We start from the raw sequence: 16,113 nt of genomic DNA, 5'->3' as shown, positions 1-16,113 counted from the left end.
TCGCTTCCGCGTAACAATTTTTGATCTACCATTGGTCTGTAAATGGGAATGTTAGCCGGCTAAGGCGGAGACGTCCGCTGCATCGGGCTGTTAGCTGTGTCTGGCAATACTACTGATCCAATCACCTCCTCAATGTGGAAAAGATACTTCCCACAGCATATTCCAAACGATCTGCGACCTTGTTCACCCCGGGTCTGTACCAATGTCACCGGTGACCGGCATCCACATAGAAAATCAATCAGGCGCTAGACCATATATGGATGAATATGAAGAATTCCGGCATGAAAATATTGGATTGGGTAGTTCTACCAAATTCCGACTGGGCCCGACCAGGTCGCTTTTCTGCGGAGGACCCTTTATGTATGTAATATCCAATGATCAAGGGAATGAAGCTAGCGACCTTCTTATCGGAAGTGTCGTTGCCCGAAAGAAACCCCTACCCCTCTCAGGACGGTATTACTGGTAACTCCACTTTCTCTTGCTGTGATCCAAGTCTCACGTGATGGCAATTTTACGCCTTTCCTGTTCGCTTCATACCCCTTTACAAAAGGTTCGGCAATGCTACATTCGTAAATTATCTATGTGATTTGAATTATCTCCTTCAAATCATGTTATTGCAGATACACGCACAGATCCAGTCATTCCTTGACGAGCCACATGCCTCTGACTCACTACTCGGCTCCGTGCAACGACAGACAGCAATTTCCTTAGATGTTGTGTCCGCAGCTCTCCACAAGTACGAAATTTCAGAGCTTGCTATTTCTTACAACGGGGGAAAAGACTGCCTTGTACTTTTGGTGCTGTTTCTGGCCGAACTTGGTCGCCGCCAAAGTCAACAACGGAACGAAAGGGCAATTATGAGTCTTGGGACGAATGGAATGCCGGAAGCAGTATTCGGCACAGAAATGAAGAGCATTCCAGCTGTATATGTTCGCCCAGCCGATCCATTCCCAGCCGTTGAAGATTTTGTTATGAGGTCTGCCAAGTATTACGGCCTTTCTCTCACGAAATTCACTATTGGGTCTTCAAACATGACATTGCGAGATGTTTTCGAAGAATACTTAGCGGGCCAATCCGATATTCGGGCCATATTAGTGGGAACTCGCCGATCTGATCCACATGGTGAAAATTTGTCGCATTTCAACAAGACAGACAAAGGATGGCCTGAATTCGTTCGTATCCATCCTGTGATTGACTGGAGTTTCACGGAGATATGGGCGTTCATCCGTCACCTGGGCCTAGAATATTGCAGTCTCTATAATGAGGGGTATACAAGCCTAGGAGGAACATCGGATACACAACCTAACCCCAAGCTATTGAAGGAGCAAATTAGCTCGACCAAAGCTAGGAATAGGAGTGATAGCATGGCGGAATCGGAACAATACTGCCAGGAAAAATACCACCCTGCCTACGAACTCGTGGATGAGAAGAGTGAAAGACTGGGCCGCAAATGACCCTCCTAAAAAATGATGGATTCATCCATTGAGTGGCCAAGAAATTGAAACTGTGAATCAACTCAAACTTTGTTCACGACGAGAGCAGCTGCGAGCAGAGTTGGCCACATCTCGCGGCCGAGATTCTATTGTTTAGAATGGGAGGGCTGTATATAGGTTGGGATATTTGAGCCATTATAATCAGGCATAATTTACAAATGGAGCCTCTGTATGTGGCCGGGATATTTACATGCTGGTCAGTCCTAGGTTTTTCTTACTCCTACCTCTCAAGTGGCAAAAGCCGACAGGACAGCGTCCGAAGCCAAAGATTTCAAGGTACTGTAGTATCTTAAATGTTTGCGCATAGCATAGGTTATTGTGCAATACACTTAAAAGTTCACCCAGGCAACAGACGATAGCAGTCACCGGATACAATTGAGCTCCCTGGTGGCCATAGGCCTAGGGTTTAGATGTCATTTCCGAGTCTCGCTGGCCCGCCCCTGGTAGCTGATGTGAGATTTGGCACAATTTGTCGTCGTCATTCAGCATTCTGCCATCCAAGTCACAACATCAGTCTCTGTTGGTATCACCAGCTAGGTACTGTATGCACAGTTAAGTGAACAGCATGTGTGCTCGAAAAGCAAAGTCAATTGGTTCATGTAGATAGATGTGTGTCCCGGCTCAGGTTTGAAGTACCCCTGAATCCCATAAGCCGGAACCGCAGCTTAGCGCGAGGTTACATACACAGAAATGTGATCTATCAGACGCTGGCTTGTTCTGATAGAGGGATATATCCCGACAGTCTCAATCTGCATGAACCTACCGATACAGTGAGTTTCAGCTACCAGCAAGCGTAATTGAGTCAGGCCTCTGCAGGAGAGCCTGGATCAGCATCCGCACTCTCTCCCGTGGTCCGTAAATACCCACACAATGCGAAAGAGTTTGCGGCACAGCAAAGGCGGGAAATAAAGTAATAGTGTCCAACAAAGGAGTAATAGACTGGTGATAACGAAGGCATTGACGATAATCTTTTCCGTAGGAGTCATGACATACAGCCCAAACGTGACTTCATAGCGATAATACTCCAGCCTTAGGAAGTGCACCCCTTGTTGGATCATATTGTGCCGTGCTTTCTGCAGCGCTGCAGTTGGCATGCTGGATTTCATAGTTGAGCCGCGTCTACTGATTCCACTAGTCAACTATCATGGATATGTGCGACGCGGTAATTCTGGCGCGAAGGTTAGAGTGCAAAAAATGATTTGATCCCTCTTGGTATGACCTACTTCATCGAAATTGAAATTAGAGACCCATAAAATTTTGACAGATTTGGAAACTAGGTGGATATTGTTCATCCTGTAACACTTTGCGAGACCAGACTGAGTGATTTGGGCGGGGAAGGCAGTTGAAGGTAAGACAAAGAGCCGACGAAGGTAAGCACAGAAAAGAGGGTATGAAAAGCTCAGCAGAAGCACAACTCTCCGCTTTTGAGCTGCTGCCACGAATTAAATCGCGAATGAATATTCATTGACAAACAGCATACACATTCATACATATATTGAACTGGTCATTGGGCCAACTTCGCTTGTAATCTAGAAATAAACTCCACAATTTGGTATCCGAGGTTGGAGATAGCAGGCTTATGTGTAGCTTCATTGAGCTAATGGGTACCTTTTGAATAGGACATTGATCTGGTACATTAGTTGATTGGGTTGGTAGTACTACCAGATGGGGCAAGCAATTGGATGCGGCGATCTCTCATATGTTACCTCATCACTTATAACTTCTCGGTCACTCAAAGTTTCTTTTCTACGTCTTCATTATTTCATTATTTTACTTTTTGCTCAGCCCAGGCCAATTGCCTAGATTGGAGAAGTACGTTTACGGAATTCCGATATACGGAACAACATAAGGCCGATACTAAGAAATTTTCGGAGCCGGCTCGGCATTCCGCATACGTCACTAGCTTCCCTGTCCAGCTAAAGCCATGGGTAAGATGCAAATCCACCAAGCTGTCGCTTTTTAGTCTAAGAAACCACCAAATCCTTCTGTATCATAAAGGTGGAGTGCAATCATCAACCTACAAGCCTTGCACAGTCATATATCTGGTTACGTTCGCTCTCATTTTGATTACCTCACATCCTTTTCTACCACCGAAAATGCACACTGTGAAAAATCCAAAGTCCACCCTCAAAAACCGTGGAAATGTTATAATTGCCTGGCAGGGTGTGAGGGTTTGTCGAAAAAAAAAACATCATAATTCAGAAAGCCTCGACATACTTGCTCTGGTTAGCTTCACTTCCGTTTCTGGTCCTGGGTTACGCTCTTTAATTCGGCGGCATAAACAATTTAGATAGCCCCCTACTATACGTCAGAATTCGAAATCAGTTCACCCAGACAAGCTTTCTTTCTCGGCATCCCACTCATAGCGCTAAAAAGAGAACGACGAGGTCATGTCATCAATTTTGGGTTGATTTATCTCCTAGTGGGTCACAAATTTTATGTACCGTAATTATGTGTTCCGGTATTGGACAGATTCTTTCAGCTGAAACTTCAGTTTGAAGCGAGTCCATTTGTAACAAGCTTTCGATAATGTAAAAATAATGTCAATATCCACAAGATTAATGAATAAGGGAGCAACGGAAGTAGATCGGGGGGCTCTGTGCTCGTTCAGCCACATAGTCATTACGTCACCCTCATGCGGAGAATAACATCAGTTCCTAGGCTCTTATTGCTTCTGCAGAGGAAAAGTTTGAAATTGGATGAAGAAAGAACTGAAAGAACTGTACCCCAGGATATGGGCCCTCTTACGAAACGGAACCAGCGATCATGCAACTGAAGCTAATGCACTCATTCGCTGCTGCGAGGTGAAAATCCACCCTGCGAGAAAATTCCACATTGATTGGTCATCAACAAAGTAATTGTTGAATTGAAGGCTGCGAGTGTCTTTCACTGTAAGATCTATCAGTTCCTAGTTCTTTGGCAGTTACATAGTATCGAGCATACAGCTTCAGACCAAGCCTTCCAAACCTTGCTAAACGGCGGTGGGTGGGTCAAGCGTTCTGTGCCGTACAGTCCGGATCTAGTAGTGGTATTTGCCCAATCAAAGATGGACTGTGTCTTGTTGCAGCTTTGATGCTGTCATCAATTTCGCAAAGCTTCATTTTGGCTTTCCTGGCTTGCCACGCACTCCTACAACAGCCCGTACATGGTATCAGTGCATCGTCATAATGCTCGTTACTATGATTCAAAGTTACGCTTGATAGCCTTTTCAGGGTGGAGCGCTGAGCTCCAATAATCGTAATCGTATTACTATGGCTCAATCCCAAGTTCCATCTAGGAGCAGGCAGCACATCACTGTTTCCAAGCTGGAAAATATAACGAGTCTCATTCCTCACACAAAGTCTAACTTCTTCCCACTCCACTTTCTGCCTTCACAAATCCTTCATCATTGATCAATTCATAATTCGACATGGGCGACGATAGATACTATACTCTGGCCGAGGGTGTGCCCTTTCTTTATTATTTGTGATTTTACTATAGACTGACTTTTGCAGGCTGTCCCTTCGCGAATAGCAGCACCGCTGTCCTGATGCAAGGTAGACAGGGCGGCAGCCTCGGATTACTGCAAGATACCCAGCTCATCGAAACCCTTGCTCATTTCTCTCGGGAGAGAATTCCCGAGCGGTTAGTTTTTTCCTCAGATGGCTCTTGGGTTCCAATTATCTACTGTGCACTGACTAGAGATTTTGAGTAGTGTCGTTCACGCCAAGGCTGTCGGGTGAGTTGTCATGTCCCACTATACGAAGGATTTCGGATTGACAGTTGTAGATCATTTGGTGAATTCGAAGCCACACGCGATTGCTCTGACTTCACCAGCGCCCAATTCCTCAACACAGTCGGAAAGAAGACACCCGTGCTGCAGCGGGTGTCAACCGTTGGGCCCGAGTCCGGATCTGCCGATACCTCCCGCGATGTGCACGGATGGGCGATGAAGTTTTATACCGAGGAGGGAAACCAAGATTTTGTTTTTAACAATACGGTGTGACATCCATTCCTTCTGAGACACTTTAGTCTCTTTTGTTATTTATTTCTGATTTCGCTCGATTTAGCCTGTCTTCTTCATTCGTGATCCGATCAAATTCCCGTCTATGAACCGTTCTCACAAGCGGCATCCTCAGACCCACCTCCCCGACCCGAACATGGTAAGTTTTATTATCTTAACCGCCCATAGTATGTCGCAGAACTAATTGGTATCGCAGTTCTGGGAGTATGTGATTTCCCAAGCTCTAGTTATCGAATCAGGCTAATCATTTAGTTTTCACGTCGGCAATCCTGAGGGTATTCATCAACTTCTGGTTCTGTTCAGCGACCGTGGCACGCCTAAATCAGTTCGCTACATGAACTCTTACAGCGGACATACATACAAATTTACTCAGGCTGTAGGTAACACTGCGCGTGGGATCGGGATCTTCTACTAATGTGTGCATAGGACGGCTCGTTCAAATATGCCAAAGTCCACGTCAAAACGCAGCAAGGGGTTGAGAACCTCTCCTCTCAAGAGGCCACCAAAATCGCCGGGGAGGATCCTGATTTTATGATCCGTGACATGTTCGAAGCAATTGACAGAGGCGACTATCCTGTCTGGAATGTCTACGTCCAACTGATGAGTCCCGAAGAGGCCGAGAGGTACAAGTGGAATATCTTTGACATGACTAAGGTTTGGTCGCACAAGGATTTCCCTCTGCAGCAGATTGGTCGACTTACTATGAACCGCAACGTGAGTCTTTGTTTTTGAGTTTTATATTACAGTCGCTGAATTGGAATAGCCACAAAACTACTTCGCCGATATCGAGCAAGCTGCGTTCTCGCCCTCGACAATGGTCCCCGGAATCGCTGCGTCCGCTGATCCAGGTAGGCCAGAAAGCTGGAAAATTATAGGCCTTATGATTTGCAATGACTAACTCTCCCCGAGTGCTGCAAGCAAGACTCTTCGCATACCCCGATGCAGCCCGCTACCGCCTCGGTGTCAACTACCAGCAACTCCCCACCAACGCCGCGAAGGCGCAAGTCTACTGTCCCTTCCAGCGTGACGGAGCCATGCGATTTGATGGTAACTACGGTGGCGATCCCAACTACGTTGGCTCCTCGATCAAACCCATCAAGTTCTACCAAGACCAGAAGGGAATTCGCGCTTCTGCACTGGCCCTACACACCGAACACGAAAAGTGGGCAGGAGAGGTGTCCGCCTATACCAGCGAGATCACTGACGATGATTTCGTTCAGCCCGCAGCGTTGTGGGAAGTTATTGGCCGCCAGCCTGGTCACCAGGATAGAGTCATCGAGAACCTCGTCGGTAATATCAAGGGTGTTAAGTACCCTGAATTGCGTAAGGCTGTCTATAGTAAGTTTCCCCTGTAGCCTGAACCGAGCATTTTCGGTGAATCTGTCTACTAAGAAAATGAGGCTAACACCGAGCCTAGGCCTCTTCGGACGTGTCAACAAGGATCTCGGTTCTAAGTTGCGGCAGCGCACAGAAGCAGCGATCCAGGCTGCGTAGACCTCGGTAGGGCTGATTCACATATTCATTCTACATCACAAAATGAGTATATACGCGTCAGTCCGAAAAGGGAATAATTGAAATGATTCGGTTTCTGGGATCAATACGATTGAAGGATGGAAAATCGGGTTCGGAGTTTGTCTGATCAATGAGAAGCAACAAAAACAATTACCTGACCACCTGGTTACAGTAACGGGAAATTGATAATTGTTTAGTTTTGGATAGTCATTGTTTCTAATCTTCTATTCTACGCAAAATGCATGCAGTCCTTCAACCTACATCCAACTCTTGGATTTCGTTAAGGAAGACACGGCGGATTTTGCCCTACCGTCGCCAGTCACATGTAGCATTCGAAAGCATGGCTCTCAGGGACGACTGAGTGGAATGATTTGGATGTCCCTCCCATCGGTCGGTCCATCAGCAGCTAGAGAGTAATTAATCAAGTAGGGATGTCGAAGACATATTAGTCGAAATCGCGAAGTTCACGGTTGGAATTGGATGTCTAATTATGCAGATTGGCACAGAGATCCAAAATCGTACAATAAGATTTGGAAATAATAAACCCCTTCGACACTACGGCTTTTTTTTTCCAGGTCTCCCCACTTCAATGTATTGATTCAAGGGAAAGATTCATAGGAAATTCGTCGTGCCATGAGATGTAGCAAACTCCTGGTGGGGGGGGATTCAATCTTCTCTACCTCGAGATATATTACTCCAGTCATCAGACAAATGAGATACCGCTTTTGCTGCCACGTCCTCAATCATCTCCTTTACGTAGCGATGGGCACTAACAGAATTTTTGTGCTATCATATACTAAGTGGCTTACCAGTGTCAAGTCGCAATAGTCAGTCTTGCCCTTCTACCACGTCAAACACATTTCAAATAGATTAGCAATAATCATGATGTTTCTACTTTTTTGAGACGATAAAAATTCGTGTTGCTTCTAGATGCTAAGAATCAGTCACATATTATCAATGGAAGCTTTTAAGCCAAATCAATATATAGATATTTGGAAAGACAAAGTTTTTGTCCGCTTACCATAGCCGAGAAAAACTTACATTGTCCTCTCGATCCGGCTATACTAATCAGCAAATCATCGCCACTGACAGATCGACTCATTATTTTTTTGCCTCTATCCTACATAAGCCCTTCACATAGCTATTGGCCCATTTCCCTGATGCAGTTTATCTACGGGCTGTTCCACGGCCGTTTCTAATAGTGGATCTCAGATGATTTGGCACACCTATGGAATATTAGGTTACAGCCTGCAAGAAATGAGTATCTTTTGTTTATGACACATAGCCCGAGGTCTGAGAAGCTTAGTGACCCTAGTCACAGCTTTTCATGAATTTCCGTTATTTTAACAAGACATCAATTTGAGAAAAGGATCGATTATGAGGTTTCTTGACCTTTCTGTACTCAGAGATTAGTGAATATCTCTACGTAGTCAGTATTAGATAATGCGAATGTATATTAAAAATGTCGGGATATATCCTCCCGTCAGAATAAGCAAAGACATGTTGTACGTAATCTTGCTAAGCTGCGGCTCCCACCGCATGGATTCAGGGGTATTTGGCCTTGACGGGAGACACATCTATCATATACACGAATCAATCAACCTTTGCTTTAGAAGCATAAACTGTTCACTTAACTGTGTACACAGGACCTAGCTGGTGATACCAACAATAACCATAGTAAGCTGGTTACCCTTCTTGGGCGTCTAAAAATGGGCGCTATCAAACATGCAAACGACGTCGAGCTCGAAATGCGGCTGCCAATGTGGAGAGAGGGGTCCTCTCGAAAACAAGCGTAAGCAGAGCGAAGATAGCCAGAGCGATATCGGCGAACGGGCTAACCTAAAAAGAGGGGTGGATCACGGTTTTGATCGAGATTATCTTTACTTGAAGGTCGGCACTAGGTCTCCGTTGGTGAGGGCGGTCTCAACTACGTCAACTAAAAGGCGAGGCGCCTCGCTTTTGGCCTTTGTACCCGTGCTGACCAGCTGGCACTGTCTGTCAGAACCATGGCTTCACTAACGTGGGTTGGGGCCAGGCAGAGTCGCACTGCTGAACTGATTGAGCCTAATGAAAAGGGAGAGCACCATATAGTCAAGGCTAATTTTTACTTTTACCTTAGATAAAGGACGTAAAAAACAAATCCGAAGCTTGGCTGCGTGAAGATTGACTGCGTGAGGAAAGAAAATTTATCTATAGTGGCAAGCAGCTGCCCCCGGTGAGGCAGTTTTAGACGAAAGTAGCCTTCAATAGCGGCGATGTAGGCTAGAGTGGGGCAGCCTCAATAAAGCGATTCCTGAAAAGGCAGAGAAAGATTTAATGTGCCACCGGCCCAAAAAGCAATAAGATACTGTGTCTCGGCTGTTACACCTAAACCAGAGGATGAAACAATGCCAATCATAGGCCCTGTATATCAAGTTCGAAAAAGGAATGGGTGCTTATAGATCAGGTCATGCCCTGAAGTTTGAATCGCGCCCAATTATAGACTAGATTCTCACATTTTCAGTGAAACTGCAGGCCTTGAAGGGCTTTCTCTGCGCAAAGGGCTATTGATAAGAATATATCCTTACGGAGTCACATTGGGCGTAATTAAGAAAGCACCTCCTTACAGCGGCAAGACGGAATGTCTGCACCGTCACAAAAGTAGGATGGGGGGTGCCAAAAGTGATCGAGCAAAGTAGAAGTATCCAAAGTTTCCCGAGGCCAAGACGGAAGGTATGAATAAATGGCGGTTTGAAGCAATGCTATCATTTGCAATATCCATGGTGGATCGATTTAGCGATCACTCTGAGCCTGTGGGAGTCAAAGTAGGGCTAGTATTACACAAACGTAAATGTATGTTCTTGTAGCCAGTCGTAAGATAATGTCAGCCCTGCCAAAGACACGCCCTGGTACGATAGAGAGAATGAGTCAATTCATTTGTTCCCAATTAAAACACGGGAAATGAGTCAAGAATCGATCGGATTTGAAATTGTGCACTGCATGAATATGTTCTAGAAATTGCTATCCCTAATGCCCATGCATAGAGGATAGCAGTGAGTCAGGTGTCCATCCATCATCAATCCGAATATTACCCTCCTGCTTCCCTGAGGAGTATAACAAATTCAAAAGGCACTTTTCCACCCCCTGGCGTGCCTCCAAACTGAATGTTTCCAAAACTTTCACCATTTCCACGATGTAAGTGATCTTGGCATCTCCATTGCCAAAGACTCCCGTCAGAGTCTGGTATAAAATTGATTGCAGTGTGTGAGGGGAATGAGACCACGCATTTTGAGACTCCTTTAACGTAGTCTCCAACACAGCTAGCACTTTCGGTACGCCACCTATGTAGGCGGGGTCCTTGTATGAAAGAGAGATCGCCTCCTGAAGAATAATACTGAGAGTGAATAGACATGTCAGAATTTCGTACTCGAGACCGGATATATTTGAACCAAGATGCGAGTTTTCAACCAGAAGCTGATATGTATCGTGGAGAAATTTGATTGCAGTGTGAATCGAGTGGAAGGGGGTCAGTCTGGCTCCATGATAATATCCCATGAAAGTTCGCATGTCCTGGATAAAAGATATCAGCCAAAGACAACGAACTTTTTGAATATCGAGGGACGGTAGCGGCCCCTGGGCGAGGTGGAATCTGGAAAAGGGACTAGATATGTCCTCGAGTCGATTCGTAGGCTCAAGCCAGGAAGGCCTTGACATCAAAGAAACCCTAGGGGAATGTTAAATCTCTCATTTGGGTAGGTGAAGCGAAATAGAGGAATATCACCCACAGATAGACGACAAGCTCCAACCGCCAATTTCCATGTAGTTCATGAACCCCCCCCCTTGGCTATAATCATTTTTTGCAGGCCTTTGCGATGGATTTCCCATTCTATATCATTGCCCCAATATCTCTAATTGTAGTCTGGTTAGAACTCTCTGGCAGAATAAGTGAGTGACCTTCACTGAGAGGTGTACCTCAAATGTAAGAAGGCGAACGACGGCAGCAAAAGCGTCATCGCTTAGCTCTTTCTTAGGATCAACCATCCAAGAATTCAGAATTCTTACTGCCTCTGCTTTGTACTTCAAAGCATCAGATGAATTTGTACCACGATGGGGAGGAGACCCAGCATAAAGGTGAGCTAGGTGGGCGGCAGAATGGGCCATGATGCAATTGAAAGATGAAGCATTTGAAAGGTCCAGGGGAAACCAAACTTCCCTCATCGGATTGAATGAACTGGCATCCAGGTCGTCAAACATCATCGCGGCGTGGGTGCATATCCCTAAGAATCAGTGAGTTCGTTTCTATCTTCAACTCAACAACCTCTAATACAAACAGTGATGCAAAAGCTTTTGGTGCTGGGATGTGAGGTGGATGGGACACGTTTGAAATGGATCGGGTCTTGAACCAAGTAGAGCACAGCTGACACCTTTCAAAAGCTGCACTGCAATATTGGAATCATTCTCTTCACAATCGTCGCAATGATCATGTCTCCTGCAAGAAGATACATCTGCAACTTCATCCTGAATTTGGGAGGTTCCTTTGTTCTGCTGATGACGTGGGAGTAACTCTCGAGCCATTCGCCCCACACCAGGCGTCGACTCTTGCTGGCGTCGATGTCGTTGTTTCCAATACTCCCGCATAGCATGACTTCGCGCTTTTGAAGGGCTATTACCTCCAACAAAAGTGAATTGATGGGCTCCGGTGGAGGGATCTAAGGCTTTATTGGACATTATACCCGTTGAATTACGAAATGGCGAGGCGAGTGTTGTTTGCGTGTGGCAATTCTGGATGCCGGTGTGGCGTGGCGGAAGGAAGCACTAAATGTCACATGATCTTCTTCCTACCGCTGGGGTAGACGGTAGACCTCACCAAACGCGCCGGTTACTGAAACAATCATGGGGGCTGGGATCACGTGCATACGTATATATCTGTCTACCAGCCCCCTTGTATCTTAAAATAACACACAATCAATTCCCGACAGTAATATGAACATCGAAGCATCACTTATGAACCGATGTGTTAATGGTGAGGGCTGGAGGTGAGTGAGGGTTGAGGGTAAGAATTGGTGATGATGGCGATTATGGTGATTGATGGGGACAAAACCAGTGAATCCACATGCTGATGTGCAGTGCGGCGCGATTGCCGAGCGGTGAAGTGGCTGCACCGGTAACCATCCATCGCCGCCATAGCGGGGATCTTAGTTCCCTCCTGAATTCAGAAGTTGATATACAGTGCGAAACGATGATTTCCATCAGCTTCAATCTGGCAGTACAGCAGAGTGCAGTGTAATGTAAGAAAACATATCTCCGCACTCTCAAAGTCGAAACTATCCGATCGTGGACTCAACCAGGATAGGTGTAATATCAATGGATGGGCTTTCTAAAAAAACATTCTCAAAAGAGTCATCATTTGTATAGTCATTTGCTTTTGCGCTTCTAGGTTCGCAGCCAGAGCTAATTAGAAGCCTGCTGCGAATTTGGTAGAATAATATGACAAACTGAAGAAGTGGTCAAATTCCACTAGGACCCTTCTGGACAGGCTTATTCATCGTCCACCAGTTCCTTCTAGTATGGTGTCATAAAACGCCGTAGTTCGAGGATAGAGACCTTTAAGATCACTCAACCGATATCAACATGTACAATCAATAATCTGATTCCATTACACATGTTTAGCACTAGCCAGTACAACGATTCCTCTATAATACACCCGCAGCGACGAAACATTGCGGCTGGGAAATGCGCCGTAATTTCGCCCCATTCCAGCCTCTCTTTCTCCTTCTACTTCATTAGCAGGCAATTCTTATCCGCCGAATACGGCAAAGTTTGTTCTTTGCATGAAAGAGGTGAGATTCGGTCTCTGACTTGCTTCAGTTTCCTGCTTGGCACCACGGCCTATGAGTACTCTGGGCGGAGACGGAAGGGGGCGAACGAATTTCGTCGGGCACAAAAAGAATTTAGGCTCAAGTCCTTCAGACTGGATTTTATTTGTAAATATGCGCACCCCATTCCCCGGCCGACTATGTCACAAGACGTTTTATGACAACTCAGAAAGCCATCGCGAGAACCATGTTTCCTGAATGAGATTATAAAAAGTTTTTTGCTAATTTACCAAGTGAAATAATGAAACGAAATATAGAAAAATTGAATCCCAGGTACAAAGCAGGGATACTGGTTTTGCAAACTTCAAAAAAGTCTTCGTCAGTTCAAAAAGCAGGTGATGGTTTGTGGCGATATGGTTCTGTGGGTGAGTCTGAACTCTCCTATCAAGAGAGCCAAATTTGAGGCTTCATTTCAGATGTCAAGGACGTCATATTACCCGCATCCGCCCAAGGCTCGCAGTATAATGGGTTGCGTATAAACAACTCGTGGATGGCGAACAATTTAGTATTTTATCAGCTTCAACATGTTTTACAATGTCTGATTCATAAAACCATTCTCTTTAATAATAAAAGGAACAACAAAGAAAGGAGTCAACATTCGGATCATTAGTAATGTCCGAAAGTCTGCCTTACCCTCCCATTTCCATAACCTTTCGGCATTAATGAAAATTTAGACACCCGTGAGAAACCAAACCACAAACAATCTGCACTCAAAAAACTTCTGGGTCACCTTTCTCGAAGTCGTTCTTCTCGTTCCTTCAAAGACGGGGACCCGCATAGCAGCGATGCCGAGGCCAAGACATACGAAGACTACTTGAGAAAGGACGAAGAAAACTTGGAAGAATACTACAAAAAGGAAGAAGATAAAATAACGAAGGAGGATGAAACTCGCAAGGATGAATCTGGAAACTATGGAGCATTAATTGACAACTAAATGTGACTATTGGGGACCGTGTTGCGATGGCGCCTGGCAATACTTCTGACTTAACTCGAGAATTTATCACTGTATTGTTTGTGGTCAATGAGATACGGTTTAGTCCTCAACCCTATGCATATGTGAATTATCGTTTGACTTCAGTTAGAGATTACTCATGAAAGATGAGCAGATCCTAAAGGAAAAAGAGGTAATTGTTCTAGAGATGCACATTCACATGGTGAATCAGTCATAGTCTTGTATCGAAAGTCTTTCTGCCCTTACTGACATGGAAGCTTCACAGAGCAAAGGTTTTCTACATCATATACTGCGGTAGTAAGAGACTGGAATCCTGCAACTCACGTGGCAAAATTAGAAAAGGTTTATCATGGGAAAACCCTTCATGTTCGAAGGTTTGGTTTTCTGTTAAGACACTTATTTCAACCATGATCTATTACGAGTGAGCGAAGATGTTCCAGTAGACGAGGTCATTCATTTGGCAGTACCTCGAGTAAATGAGAGAATCGTAACTTCTCCTCGTAAATATCAAAGTTCATGCAGTCTGTTGACCTGAGTCCATCATGGGTCGGATAATGTGGTAAAAAACAGCCAAATCCAATTCTGCCCTCCCAGAGTCGCTATCCAAAGACAAGTTTGGATAGAATGGTTCACAGCGAATCACAGAGTTAGAATAGTCGTTTTTGAAGCTTCGATGGGCCCCGAATATGTAATTCGTTGACAAGTCTGTTTTCTCAGCTGTTGCTCTGTAGTCTGGATAAAATCCGGGGAAAAGGGAGAAAATCTTTGTCAAAGCCGGGGCTTTCAAAGGTCCTTTGGGGCTTGAGGGGTGTGCAAACAACTTCAACAACGGATATGCTGACATTGAAGGCTTGGATCGCCTTCTGTGATCTTGCACTTCAGCCATAGGCAGGGTGCCATTCAGGGGTACTGACTGACGCTCAACCGAAATTGCGATTTTCGTTCCGTCGGTCCATTTATAAGCAACTAATATCGGTGGTTGAACAAGAAAGGACGTCAAAGATGGGACCTTTATTATATTGATGTCTTTGCTTGCGAAAATAGAGCCCCGGGTAATGTTAATATTGGTACACTCCGCGGTAATATGATACGAGACCCGAAGTTCCTCGTGATTAATTGTTACGGGGAGTGTCTTGTTGACTAGTAATTCAAACTGAATGTCGTGGATCCCTGGGAGTAGCTCTTTTTGAGAGCTTGAGGCCTTAGAACCGGATTTTGTATGGAGCATCCGTGATAGAGCTTTGATTCTTGCAAGTCGAAATTGATGAAAGGATGGGATCTAGTGATTACGCGACTGAATTGCGGAAACTTTGAAATTATTTTGCACGTACTCAGAATCTATAGACTATATCAGATCCCGAGTGACGTTTATTATCGAAGATTTACAATTATCTAATGTAATGGGGATTTCCGCTCTCAACATCGGCATCCTAGAGTCATGTGACTGAGGCCTTAGCAACAAGGCTACCGTTTTGTTTCGTGAGATTGAGTAGCGTTCGTTCGACAGTATCAATAACAAAAACTATGTTCCCCCTTATGAAAATTTTCTCCTGAGGCTGATGAGGTTGTGGTATCGGTATACTACTCATGAAAGGTTTTCTTGTTCATTCTATCAATCCTCTACAACGTCACGCTTTGCCGATCTCGTTCCTGCACTCTGCGAGTGTGGTGGTTTTGTCTCTTCGTGATCGACCCGTCTGCTTGACAGACTGCTAGCGAGCATTCCCATCTTACACTAAATAAATCAGCAATCAATCGTGTCAACGTATGTGTTATAAACTGACTGTTTGATGGGCGTTTCTTCGAAAAACCCTGGAGATTCAAAGATATAGAGGGCATGGGGTGGCTGGTTGATGAACCTCCAAGCCAACTGGCCTGGTAAAACAATAATAGGCATCTGCGCGTCGTCTATCATGAAAACAACATCTTCAATACTAAGGAAGAAAAGGGAAAATGGGAGTCCAGAATACTGATTTCCATCTTCTCTTCTTTTAACTGGCAGTAGCCTTAACATTTTTCTTCTGAAATGAATGATTAACTGCTGATTATCAATAACCACGCCCTCTACAGGTAAAAAAGAATGACTAATTGTCAGGGACTGAGCAGAGTGAGATGGTTCGAAGGGATGGGTCAGAGAGTCGGATTCCATTCAATTATTTCAGTAAAGCGTATGGCCTAGATGGTTGATGTAAAAGGATATTTGTGTCAATCCAATCGCCACAATAGGGGCGACCTTTCCGTACACGACTTAAAGCTGATTTATTGACTTTTGTAACCTTAAATGGGTATTAGATTGCC

At 44.9% G+C, this 16,113-nt stretch overlaps 4 protein-coding genes across 4 annotated transcripts; 3 read left to right on the top strand and 1 right to left on the bottom strand.

Moving 5' to 3' along the window:
* Positions 1-608: 608 nt before the first annotated feature.
* Positions 609-1,454, top strand: N7481_008493 (FAD synthase; the record flags this gene model as incomplete). The annotated part of the gene is made up of 1 exon (XM_057267712.1): positions 609-1,454. The coding sequence occupies one exon, from the start codon at positions 609-611 to the stop codon at positions 1,452-1,454; it is 846 nt and encodes a 281-aa protein (XP_057118389.1).
* A 3,448-nt stretch (positions 1,455-4,902) lies between these two features.
* On the top strand, positions 4,903-6,990 carry N7481_008492 (catalase; the record flags this gene model as incomplete). Its single annotated transcript, XM_057267711.1, has 11 exons — positions 4,903-4,936; positions 4,988-5,117; positions 5,188-5,211; positions 5,262-5,472; positions 5,543-5,635; positions 5,693-5,700; positions 5,749-5,872; positions 5,923-6,210; positions 6,260-6,344; positions 6,406-6,834; positions 6,914-6,990. The coding sequence occupies 11 exons, from the start codon at positions 4,903-4,905 to the stop codon at positions 6,988-6,990; spliced, it is 1,503 nt and encodes a 500-aa protein (XP_057118388.1).
* A 3,821-nt stretch (positions 6,991-10,811) lies between these two features.
* On the bottom strand, positions 10,812-11,715 carry N7481_008491 (uncharacterized protein; the record flags this gene model as incomplete). The annotated part of the gene is made up of 3 exons (XM_057267710.1): positions 10,812-10,895; positions 10,960-11,264; positions 11,319-11,715. The coding sequence occupies 3 exons, from the start codon at positions 11,713-11,715 to the stop codon at positions 10,812-10,814; spliced, it is 786 nt and encodes a 261-aa protein (XP_057118387.1).
* Positions 11,716-13,475: 1,760 nt separating this feature from the next.
* N7481_008490 (uncharacterized protein) lies at positions 13,476-13,797 on the top strand (the record flags this gene model as incomplete). The annotated part of the gene is made up of 2 exons (XM_057267709.1): positions 13,476-13,485; positions 13,538-13,797. The coding sequence occupies 2 exons, from the start codon at positions 13,476-13,478 to the stop codon at positions 13,795-13,797; spliced, it is 270 nt and encodes an 89-aa protein (XP_057118386.1).
* Between the last annotated feature and the right edge of the window lie 2,316 nt (positions 13,798-16,113).

Source organism: Penicillium waksmanii, assembly GCF_028829765.1.
Source record: "Penicillium waksmanii strain IBT 27052 chromosome Unknown utg000008l:1.0-5622682.0:1.0-5626561.0, whole genome shotgun sequence".
In the NCBI taxonomy this organism is placed as follows: Eukaryota; Fungi; Ascomycota; class Eurotiomycetes; order Eurotiales; family Aspergillaceae; genus Penicillium; species Penicillium waksmanii.
Note: the sequence above shows the minus strand (reverse complement) of the source record. Positions and strands in the feature narration are given on the sequence as shown.